This window comes from Oncorhynchus gorbuscha, linkage group LG21 (genome assembly GCF_021184085.1).
Source record: "Oncorhynchus gorbuscha isolate QuinsamMale2020 ecotype Even-year linkage group LG21, OgorEven_v1.0, whole genome shotgun sequence".
Classification (NCBI taxonomy): Eukaryota; Metazoa; Chordata; class Actinopteri; order Salmoniformes; family Salmonidae; genus Oncorhynchus; species Oncorhynchus gorbuscha.
Window position 1 is genome coordinate 14,369,214 of NC_060193.1, and position 12,500 is coordinate 14,381,713.

At 41.3% G+C, this 12,500-nt stretch overlaps 1 protein-coding gene across 2 annotated transcripts in view; it reads left to right on the forward strand.

Moving 5' to 3' along the window:
- LOC124007790 (calsequestrin-1-like) overlaps positions 1-12,500 on the forward strand; it is a 34,342-nt gene that overhangs the window by 18,186 nt on the left and 3,656 nt on the right. Inside the window, exons 2-10 of one of the 2 annotated variants that reach the window (XM_046318552.1) lie at positions 3,038-3,070; positions 4,853-4,946; positions 8,928-9,028; positions 9,293-9,404; positions 9,685-9,758; positions 10,591-10,721; positions 10,967-11,012; positions 11,131-11,185; positions 11,374-11,474. In XM_046318552.1, coding sequence (XP_046174508.1) covers positions 3,038-3,070; positions 4,853-4,946; positions 8,928-9,028; positions 9,293-9,404; positions 9,685-9,758; positions 10,591-10,721; positions 10,967-11,012; positions 11,131-11,185; positions 11,374-11,474 — 747 coding nt within the window. The remainder of the gene's footprint in view (positions 1-3,037; positions 3,071-4,852; positions 4,947-8,927; positions 9,029-9,292; positions 9,405-9,684; positions 9,759-10,590; positions 10,722-10,966; positions 11,013-11,130; positions 11,186-11,373; positions 11,475-12,500) is intronic. The other variant, XM_046318553.1, reaches the window with a different exon arrangement.

Below are 12,500 nucleotides of genomic sequence, written 5' to 3' on the forward strand. Positions count from 1 at the left end.
ATTACTGGTATTATCATTATTACTGTTATTATTATTACTGGTATTATCATTATTACTGTTATTATTATTACTGGTATTATCATTATTACTGTTATTATTATTTTCTGGTATTATCATTATTACTGTTATTATTATTACTGGTATTATCATTATTACTGTTATTATTATTAATGCTATTATCATTATTACTGTTATTATTATTAATGCTATTATTATTACTGTTATTATTATGACTGTTATCATGATTCATGTTATTGTTATTCATGTTATTATTATTACTGGTATTATTATTACAAGTATTATTATTACTGGTATTATCATTATTACTGTTATTATTATTACTGGTATTATCATTATTACTGTTGTTATTATTATTAATGCTATTATTATTACTGCTATTATAATTATCACTGTTATTTGTATTGATGTAATTATAATTACTATTATCATTATTATTGTTATTATTAACACTTTTATTATTATTACTGTTATTATCATTACTAGTATTATTGTTATTGGTATTATTATTACTGATATTATCATTATTACTGTTATTATCATTACTATTATTATTATTATTGGTATTATTATTACTGATATTATCATTATTACTGTTATTGTCATTACTATTATTATTATTATTGGTATTATTATTACTGGTATTATCATTATTACTGTTATTATTATTGCTGTTATTATTATTCATTATTATTATTGCTGTTATTGTCATTATTACTGTTATTATTATTACTGTAGACAGACAGACAGACAGACAGACAGACAGACAGACAGACAGACAGACAGACAGACAGACAGACAGACAGACAGACAGACAGACAGACAGACAGACAGACAGACAGACAGACAGACAGACAGACAGAGAGCGAAAGTGATCGTCACAATGAATCAGATAGGAAATGCAAGTCAGAGAGAAACAGAAGTGACAGTGATTTCTCTGTGAGGAGATGATTGATAGTCTAACATATCAGAGATATAGGTGGAAATGATCAGAAATGGCTAGATAGAAAGTTAGGAGATCAAATGGTCAACCTGTGGGAGGACGACTGGGCTGGCTAGTGGTTAAACTATACAGCAGAACTGTATGTCATAATGGATCATTTGTATGTTGCATAGCAAAATGTTCATTCAAAAAGCATCTCAGAGTAGGAGTGCTGCTTCTAGATCAGGTCCCTCCTGTCTTATTTATTATGATCTAAAATGCCGTATTGATTCTAAATAAGTACTCCTACTTTAAAACTTCTTGATGCACCTATCCCGTTAGCGGGATCATTTTCATCAACATCCGCTGAATTGCAGAGCGCCAAATTCAAATTAAATGACTAAAAATATTTAATCTTCATGAAATCACAAGTGCAATATAGCAAGACACAGCTTAGCTTGTTATTAATCCACTTGGCGTGTCAGATTTCAAAAATGCTTTTCGGCGAAAGCATACCAAGCGTTTATGTAAGGACATCTCTCTCAGTAGACAAAACATTACAAACAGCTAGCAGCCAAGTAGATTGGTCACGAAAGTCAGAAAAGCAATAAAATGAATCGCTTACCTTTGATGATCTTCGGATGTTTGCACTCACGAGACTCCCAGTTATACAATAAATTATTTTTATATCCAAAATACCTCCATTTGGTTGGCACATTATGTTCAGAAATCCAAAGGCTCAAGCAGTCACGACCAGGCAGACGAAAATTCCAACGTTTTTTATAATCAATCCTCGGGTTGTTTTTACAATATATAATCGATAATATTTCGACCGGGACTGTAGCTTCTTCATTAGGAGAGAGAGAGAAAATGTCTGCTCCAAGCTGTTGTGCATGCAAAACGCTGCTGGCACCCAGTCATACAATGACGCGATGTGATCGTTCCCGCTCATTTTTCAAAATAAAAGCCTGAAACTATGTCTAAAGACTGTTCACACCATAGGGAAGCAATATGAAAATTAATCTGGTTGATATCCTTTTAAATGGAGTGAAGGCAGGCAATGGAACAGAGAGCTTTCAGGAAAAACAGCACTTCCGGGTTGGATTTTCCTTAGGTTTTCGCCTGCAATATCAGTTCTGTTATACTCACAGACAATATTTTGACAGTTTTAGACACTTTAGAGTGTTTTCTATCCTAGTCTGACAATTATATGCATATTTTAGATTCTGGGCCTGAGAAATAGACAGTTCCATTTGGGTAAGTTTTTCATCCAAACATCAAAATACTGCCCCCTACACTCAACAGGTTTTTAAGACACTTTGTGAATCTTTGTGGTTCAAAGAGCATCTGTCCTTATTCTAAAGTCTGAACTCCGACCTCCATTGAATGTAGATTGTTCTGTACTCTGCCTCTTGACCCGTCACCATCTCTGTGTACTATGGACTGTCCTGTATAGTGGAAGTATTCTACATTCTATTCACTGTCCTGAGATGTCATGACTCTGTCCGTATGTCTTAATATCCATATTCATGATACTAACATAATATATTTTATGATGACGTAATGAAATCGGCAAGTAATCCCACTGGGCACGCACTGGTTGAATCAACGTTGTTGCCACGTCATTTCAACGAAATCACGTTGAACCAACATGGAATAGATGTTTAAGTGAAGTCTGTGCCCAGTGGGATATTAGTGAATAGTATATATTTACTATAAAGTAAAAAGTAATATAGTGACAATGCACTCTACATGAATATGGATATTGGGACACATACACTATGTTATGCTTTGTTCACTGTCCTTGGTCCATTTGTTTACTATCCTTTGTTTACCATCCCTTGTTTACTGTCCCTTGTTTACTCAGTCTTGTAGTGGTTATAAAATCAATCAAAGACGCATTGTCAACAACGCACCTTTTAAAGGTAATTTCTCCGTCTTTCGTGGAGATCACATTCATGGTAACTGTGCGGATGTTGGCTCAAGCGTAAATGACCTTAAAGAGTCTAGAGCGGTGCTCTTGTCGTCAATGCACCTTTGATTGAATCCCGGACTACACGTTAATGTCCTGTGCTAAAGCATAACTTCTCTCTACAGTTACTCACCAGTCCAGCTGCCCTGACGTTCCAGGTATGTCCAGGCCTTCGAACCAGCCCTCAACAAAGCTGCTGCCCTACAGCAAAACCCTCAGCAGCTTGCTCTATCGCAGCGTCCCAAATGGCACCATATTCCCTATGGGCTCTGTTCAAAAGTAGTGCACGATACAGGGAATAGGGTGACATTTGGGAAGCAGGCTATTATTGCTTCTCTGTACTACAGCAGTGAAAGTAATGTTGCAAATAAAGGTCACCGAAATAACAAAACAAACAAAACTATCGGAAACAGTCTACAGTCTAACCCCTTTATCCTTTCATTCATTCATTCATTCATTCATTCATCCTTTCAACAATTTCATGCAAAACATAGATGCTGGCCCAAAGGAATTGCTTGGCACGAGAGCAGTACTTGTCACACTGGCTTTATTGTAAACCAGATTGAGCCACATAACGTTGGCCTTCTTGTTTTGTCGCCCATCTTGGTTCGGTGCTATCCGGGAATGGTCCGTGCTATCTGGGATCCTAGGGACTTCCCAAGCCCACTTGAAGTTGACATTTAAAATGGGTAAGGTAACGCTTAAGATTAGGTTTAGGTAAGGGTTGTGGTCAGGGTTTAGGATAAGGCCGTCCCAAGGATACCAGGTAGCACAGTCCAAACCAAAATGGATCTCAGGGCTGTTGTTATGGCTGAGGTGGAGTTGAGGCTGGGACCGAACCGTGACCTGGCTATAGTGGATGTTGCCTAGCTTGACTGTGTGGGCTGGACATATCAATGGATATTCCTTGATGGATAGTGCCTGCTTTTGAATGATACCCATTCTGTAGACATTTGTAATTAAGACATTTGTAATTATGTGATTCTTAGACATCAATTGGAGTACAATGTTTTTTCTACTGATATTTTGTTCCATGTACTGCTATAGACTGCTATAAAATGAGAATAAAGTATGTGTGTTTGTGCGTCTGTGTGCGTGGGAGTCTGTGTGTGTGTGTTTGTGTGTGTCTTTGCAAGTAGGTGTTAGTGAGCGTGTGTATGTAAGTTTACTCTCACAAAGCGTGAACCCTTCTCCTTTTCCACCAGTCCACTGCACCTGTCGTGACCACGTCTCTTCCTGTTGACACACTAGGACCATGCCCCCCCTTCTCTTCTCTCTCTGCCCTCTCATTCGCTGGGCTAACTATCCATCAATAGGTCCAGTTTCACACAGATTTAGAAAGTGCAAGGCAGCGCTCTAAGGCCTTTGCTTTTAAGGCCTTGAAAGAGGGAGGAAATGCTGTGGTTGGGGGTGTGAGTGCTTACAGAGTATGTGGGAAATATATTTTCCATGCAGTCCATTGCAGTGCAATGTGATCATATGTGTCTAGGACTGGAGTGCTGAGCACCTCATTCCTGAGGTATGGCACATCTATTAACATAGGGGGGGCATACACATATCTATTCCGTTCTAAGTCAACCCCCTGTCCCTTTAGGCAGTTGTGTAGATCTGAAATGATTGGATAGGTATAAGCAATATGTTGAAAATGTCACCTAGCCTATCAGAGGACACACTTGAGCTATAGCGATATTGCTGATACCTGTCAGATCCATTCAAGGTTGTTCAAATAAGTAAGATCTAGAAATCCAAAAATGGAGCGTAAAACAGACGTTAGGATGCTAGGGTCCATGTGCTCTGATACAGCTCCATCTCCTTCCTTCCCTCCCTCCCTCCTTTCTTTCTTTCTTTCTTTCTTTCTTTCTTTCTTTCTTTCTTTCTTTCTTTCTTTCTTTCTTTCTTTCTCTCTTTCTTTCTTTCTCTCTTCTCTCTCTTCCCTATAGCTTGCAGCCCAGGTTCTTGATGATATCGATGATGAAGACATTGGATTCGGTCTTGTGGATGAGAAGAAGGACCTCTCTGTCGCCAAGAAGCTGGGTAAAAGCTCACTCATCTCTTGACCCCCTTTTCATCATCGATTAAACCTCAGTCTTTCTGTCTGACTTCACATAGAATCCTGATCTCTCCTGCCCTCTTCTGCCCGAGGTGTGGTATCTTTCCTGTTGAAATAGATGAGAGCAGTGGTATTCAAACCTCTCCTCGGGACCCCCAGACATTTCACAATTTTGTTGTAGCCCTGAACTAACTCACATGATTCACAGTCAGTGCCTAGTGAAAGTCTAGACACCCCTTGCACACTCTTCACATTTTGCTATCTTAATATTAAATGTAAAAAGGATTCAATTCGATTTTTTTCCCTGCTGTTCTACACAACCTACTCCACATTTCGAAAGTGAAAGAAAAATGATAGAAAATGTTCTTAATTAATCAAATATGAAGATGTTTTGATTGCGTATGTCTTCACACAACAATGTGAATACTTGTTGGAAGCACGTTTGGCAGACAATTACAGCTGTGAATCATTTTGAATAAGATTCTACAAACTTTGCACAACTCTTAAAGCAACATGCTCAGACAATTTGGTTGGGAGTTATTGATGGACAGCAATATTCAAACCTTGTCTCTGAGTTCCTGACTGTCTCGACCATTCAGAAACACTCAACACATATTACTCAACATACACTTTAGAATTAACATTAAAATGTTGTGGAATTGTCCCGTTGAAAATAAAAACTCCATCCCAGGGTTAGATTTTAGGGAGGTTTTCCTCTAAACGTTTCCCTGGGGTTTGCTCATTTTTATTTTGATCCTGACAAACTCCCCAGCTCCTGCAAGTGACAAGCATACCCATAATACGATGCTGCCATCATTCAAAATACAGAGGGTTTCACTCTGTGTAGTGTTGTATTGGATTTGACCCAAACCTATTTTCAAGTTTAAACAAAATATAATAGCAGACCTACAGTAGTAGACCTACAGTTGTAAACTTACAGTAGTAGGTCTACATACACATAAAAGCCTCGTTATAAACTGGGTGGTTCGAGCCCTGAATGTTAATTGGCTGACCGCCGTTGTATATCATATCGTGTACCACGGGTTTGACAAAACATATATTTGTACTGCTCTAATTACTTTGGTTTATAATAGCAATACGACACCTCGGGGGTTTGTGATATATGGCCAATATACCATGGCTAAGGACTGTGTCCTGGCACCCCACTTTGCGTTGTGCCTAACAACAGCCCTTAGCAGTCGTATATTGGCCATATATCACTCCCCCTTGGGCCTTATTGCTTCAGTATCCCCCTCAGTACATCATTCAGCCACCAGAGAGCTGTAGTGGTCAACAAACATTCCTCACAGAGAGATCTGAGTCTCACTTTCAGTTTCTAAATGACTTGCAGCTCTCTGTATCTATGTCCTTATAATACCATGTAATATTTTATGCTTATCTCGTACTGTCACTGCCTTGAACAAATAAATGTCTAAAGTTCAGTCCCTACACACCTGATTCCTGTCACGCCTTGGTCATTGTATCTTGTGTTTTTGTTATATGTTTGGGTAGGCCAGGGTGTGACATGGGTTTATATGTTGTATTTCGTATTGGGGTTTGTATTAATTGGGAGTGTGTATTAGTAGGGGTGTGTCTAGTTAGGCTTGGCTGCCTGAGGCGATTCCTAATTGGAGTCAGCTGATTCTAGTTGTCTCGGATTGGGAACCGTATTTAGGTAGCTTGAGTGCGCGTTGTATTTCGTGGGTGATTGTACCTGTCTTTGTGTTAGTCACCAGATAGGCTGTATTAGTTTCACTCGTTTGTTGTTTTCGTATTTTCAGTTATTTCATGTACTGCTATTTTCTTCATTAAAAGTCATGAGTAACCTACACGCTGCATTTCGGTCTGACTCTCTTCAAACAGCAGACGAACTTCATTACAATTCCACTAATCAAAGGTTTGCCGATGGGCAAAAAAAGATTGAAAAGAAACCTTTGCATTTACAGTAGGCATAACTCTGGACCCAATCTAGTAACTGTGTAAGATATCTTTATAACACGGAACATATTATATGGGAAGGGCAGAGTTTTTCCCAACAAGGAATAAAAGCTGTCCTAATTATGGTTAGGAAAGGTTATTGTCATGTTACATGTTCAGGAAGAAGTCAGGGCTCTACAGTCTAGACACGTATGAGCTTCACTATCACCCTCAGTAGATCATTCAGCCACCAGAGAACTGTAGTTGTCCAACAACATTCCTTGCAGAGATCTGAGTTTCGCACTCAGTTTCTAACTGAAAAAACATTCCTTTGCAGAGATCTGATTATTTCACACTTTCATTTTCTAACTGACTTGCAGCTCCCTCTGTCTAATACCAATCTTATCCGTATCTTGTACTGTTACTGCCATGGAAAAAAAAAGTTCTCGGTGGGTCAGTCACCGGTATGCAATTAAACAACTAAAGCATTCTACTTCAGGAGGCAGTAACTCACTTTATGTTCATACTGTGTAGATAAAATAATACATTATTTTACAGGTGAGAAGAATGTCTTGTTACCAACTTACTTGCCCATCCCTTCCCTAGCCCCTATCTCCTAGCCCCTATCTTCTAGCCCCTCTCCAGAGTCTCTAACATGTCCCCCTAAATCCTCGACCCTAAGTATATTTTCTAACCTGTCCCCTAAACCATAACCCCTAACCAGAGTTCCTAACATGTCCCCCTAAATCCTCGACCCTAAGTATATTTTCTAACCTGTCCCCTAAACCATAACCCCTAACCAGAGTTCCTAGTATGTCCCCTAAAACCTAGATCCTAAGTAAAGATCTTAATCTGTCCTCTAGACCTTAAGTAGAGTTCAAAACCTGTCCTCTAAACCCTAGTCCCCAGAGTTTCTAACCTGCTTCTAGCCTATCCCTTCCCTAGCTTCTAGCCCCCATCCCTTCCCTAGTCTCTAGCCCCATCCCTTGCCTAGCCTCTAGCCCCATCCCTTCCCTAGCCTCTAGCCCCATCCCTTGCCTATTACCTAGCCCCCATCCCTTCCCTAGCCTCTAGCCCCATCCCTTGCCTAGCCTCTAGCCCCATCCCTTGCCTAGCCTCTAGCCCCATCCCTTCCATAGCCTCTAGCCCCATCCCTTGCCTAGCCTCTAGCCCCATCCCTTGCCTAGCCTCTAGCCCCATCCCTTGCCTAGCCTCTAGCCCCATCCCTTGCCTAGCCTCTAGCCCCATCCCTTGCCTAGCCTCTAGCCCCATCCCTTCCCTAGCCTCTAGCCCCATCCCTTGCCTATTACCTAGCCCCCATCCCTTCCCTAGCCTCTAGCCCCATCCCTTCCCTAGCCTCTAGCCCCATCCCTTGCCTAGCCTCTAGCCCCATCCTTTCCCTAGCCTCTAGCCCCATCCCTTGCCTAGCCTCTAGCCCCATCCCATCCCATCCCTTCCCTAGCCTCTAGCCCCATCCCTTCCCTAGCCTCTAGCCCCATCCCTTCCCTAGCCTCTAGCCCCGTCCCTTCCCTAGCTTCTAGCCCCATCCCTTCCCTAGCCTCTAGCCCCATCCCTTCCCTAGCCTCTAGCCCCATCCCTTCCCTAGCCTCTAGCCCCATCCCTTCCCTAGCCTCTAGCCCCATCCCATCCCTTCCTTAGCCTCTAGACCCATCACTTCCCTAGCCTCTAGCCCCATCCCTTCCCTAGCCTCTAGCCCCATCCCTTGCCTATTACCTAGCACCCATCCCTTCCCTAGCCTCTAGCCCCATCCCTTGCCTATTACCTAGCCCCCATCCCTTCCCTAGCCCCCATCCTTTCCCTAGCCCCATTCCTTCCCCATTCCCATCCCTTCCCTATACCTAGCCCCCATCCTTGCCCTAGCCCCATCACCTCCCCATTGCCATCCCTTCCCTATACCTAGCCCCCTCCTTCCCCTAGCCTCATCCCTTCCATATTCCCATCTCTTACCTATACCTAGCCCCATACCTTCCCTAGCCCCCTCCCTAGCCCCTAAACAGCATCTCTAACCTGTCCTCATCCCTCCTCAGGTCTGGACGAGGTGGAGAGCATCTACATCTTTATTGATAATGAGATCATTGAGTATGACGGTGAGCTGGCCGCTGACACCCTAGTGGAGTTCCTCTACGACGTGAGTAACTGTTATAACATTATATAGTCATTTAGTTGTCATGCCACCTCATTTTGGTTACAGTCATTTGGTTGTAACTTCACTTTAACGTGTTTTTATTACTGTGTAAACACTCTCGGAAGTGAAGTGTATTAACAGGTGATTACATTGTGTTTACTAAATATTGTTCTGAAAAGGATAGAAAAAATAAGGCCAGTAAAATCTTCCTCGACCTTCTAAAATCTTCTCTCCACATCTCTTCTCCCTCATGCAATCTCGGTCCAGGTGATTGAGGACCCCGTGGAGATAATTGATAATGAGCGTGAGCTGAAGGGCTTCCACAACATTGACGAGGACATCAAGCTGGTCGGCTACTTCAAGAGTGAAAAATCGCCCCGTAAGTACAGCCAACAAACTCTGTGGGAAAGACCAGAGAAATCATGACTGAAATTACTAGCCTGGTCCCAGATGTGTTTGTGCTGTCATGCCAACTCCTATGGTCATTGTCACTGAATTGGCACAAATAGATCAGGGCCCAGGCTAATGGGTTGCTAGTCACAACTCCTATTTCTGTGAGCCACATGCAGGGATTCTATGCCTGAATTCTGACAATTTTCTCCATCAAGTATGTCAATGACAATATCACGTTAGGTTAATGTTGTTTTTCTCTTTTACAGACTTCATTGAGTATGACGATGCTGCCGAGGAGTTCCATCCATTCATCAAGTTCTTCGCCACCTTTGACCCCAAGGTACGGAACCACAGAGCGTAAAATTAGAGTTGACTATTGTTAGAGCCGATTTGGACATATTTGTACGGAGCTCCATGTGTATTTGTGTAAATATATTAAATATTAATGTATATGCTGAAATGTTAGGTACGTACCTTTTATGATTTATATTTACCTGATTGAGATATATTCATCTGTTAGTGTAATTCAGTTTTTGCCCCCCTTGGCTATTCATTGTACTGTGCTAAGTGTGTTAGGATAAAGGCAGGAAGTTGGGCCTTCGGGGGAGGGAGTCCTTGCTAGATGCGGGAGCGGTATAGTTTTTTGACCATACAGACATACATACAGGTCATAATATGTATTTTCCATATCAAGTAATCTATGCTTTAAGTTGATTGGAGAATCATTTCTTTGATAGATATAAGAAGTATAAACTTTTTTTTTGCACCATATCCCTGGATGTCATGGAATGTTTGGCCGTTTGGAAACCTTGAGTGTGGACTGTATGCGTACCAAACAACCCCTAGGGAAGGGAGGGGGCTTGGGCAGTGGCTATGGTAAAAAGGAAAGGAAGCCACTACAACTATATTCTAAACTCCATTCTGGAATATTTCCATTGTCCCCAATGCAGACCAACTGTCTATACAGTGTACCATTTTTAGTAGTCTTAACTTGAAAAGATAAGTTACTGCGCTACCTTGAAGTGTTAAGTCAACTTAGGAAATCAAGTTTAGTCCACAAAACATAATATTAGTTACATTGCAAATACTTTAATTCAAAGTGTTAACTCATCTTTTCATGTTGAAACAACAGATTTCTGATAGCCAAATGAATGTTCTTTGTCCATATCCAGATTGCCAAGAAGCTGAATATGAAGTTGAACGAGGTTGACTTCTATGAGCCCTTCATGGAGGATCCAGTGACCATCCCAGGAAAGCCGTACACTGAGGCTGAGCTTGTAGACTACATTGAGGAGCATGACAGGTGAGTTAGGGCCTGCAGTTCATCTGAACTACAATGCAGAGCCAGAAGGCCTATACTATGTTATGCAGACAAAGTGTGGTTCAAACGACATTACTTCTTTTTCCAAGCCACTGTGCTCTTGCTTCAGCCTTTCCTTGCTTGTTCTTTTGGGTCTAGGCCGTGTTACTGTGAATGCACTCTATGACTGCCTATGTAAAAGGGCTTGATAATCTAAATGTGATTGATTGATATCATTCTGATTCCAGGCCCACTCTGAGGAAACTCGAGCCCCACAGCATGTACGAGACCTGGGTAAGATTTATTCACTCACTATTAAAACATTTAGAAAGCGGAACTGTCCGGTGGGCCTATTTCTCATGGAGATGTACAGTAGGCCTGAGTCACGTTCCTTATTTCCTTCTTCCTTTAGGAAGATGACATTGATGGAGAGCACATTGTAGCCTTCGCTGAGGAGGATGACCCTGGTATGTACAGTGCACTAGTCCAAAGCAATGTTTCACTATATATTTTTTCTTATATTTACCATTTACTCTCTATATATATACTACGTAAAAACATGTAAAAGTTAGATAATAAAAATACAATTGTCGTCCAATGTTGGGGTGTAGAAGGGGCTAAAAGACTACAGTATCTAACCTTTTACTTTTCCAAGATGGTTTTGAGTTCTTGGAGATCCTGAAAGAGGTGGCCCGTGAAAACACTGACAACCCCGACCTCAGCATCATCTGGATCGACCCCGACGACTTCTCCCTGGTAAGAACAGACTGAAGATATTTGAACTGGCTGAACATACTGTGTACAGTGCATTCGGAAAGTATTCTGACCCCTTAACGTTTTCCTAATTTTGTTACATTACAGCTGAATGTAAAGTGGATTACATTTTTTATCAATCTACACACAATACCACATAATGACAAAGCAAAAACAGCTTTTTAGAAATGTTTGCAAATTAAAATAAATACATCGAAATAACTTATTTACATAAGTATTCATGCCATTTTCTATGAGCCTCAAAATTTAGCTCTGGTGCATCCTGTTTCCATTTATCATCTTTGAGATGTTTGTTCAATTTGATTGGAGTCCACCTGTGTTAAATTAAATGGATTGGACATGATTTGGAAAGGCACACACCTGTCTATATAAGGTCCCCCAGTTGACAGTGCAAAAACCAAGCCATGATGTCGAAGAAATTGTCCATAGAGCTCCGAAACAGGATTGTGTCAAGGCACATATTTTGGGAATGGTACCAAAAACTGTCTGCAGAATTGAAGATCCCCAAGAACACAGTGTCCTCCCACATTCTTAAATGGAAGAAATTTGGAACCACCAAGACACTTCCTAGAGCTGGCCGCCCGGCCAAACTGAGCAATCGGGAGAGAAGGGCCTTGGTCAGGGAGGTGAACAAGAACCCGATGGTCACTCTAACAGAGCTCCAGAGTTCCTCTAGTGAAATGGGAGAACCTTCCAGAAGGACAAGCATCTCTGCAGCACTCCACCAATCAGGCATTTAAGGTAGAGTGGCCGGACGGAAGGTAATCCACAGTAAAAGACACAAGACAACCCAGTTGGAGTTTTCCAAAAGGCACCTAAAGGACTTTCAGACCATGAGAAACAAGATTCTCTGGTCTGATGAAACCAAGACTCAACCCTTTGGCCTGAATGCCAAGTGTCACGTCTGGAGGAAACATATGCATATAATTATAGATTTGGATAGAAAACACTCTGAAACTGTTTGAATGATGTCTGTGAGTATAACAGAACTCATATGGCAGGCAAAGA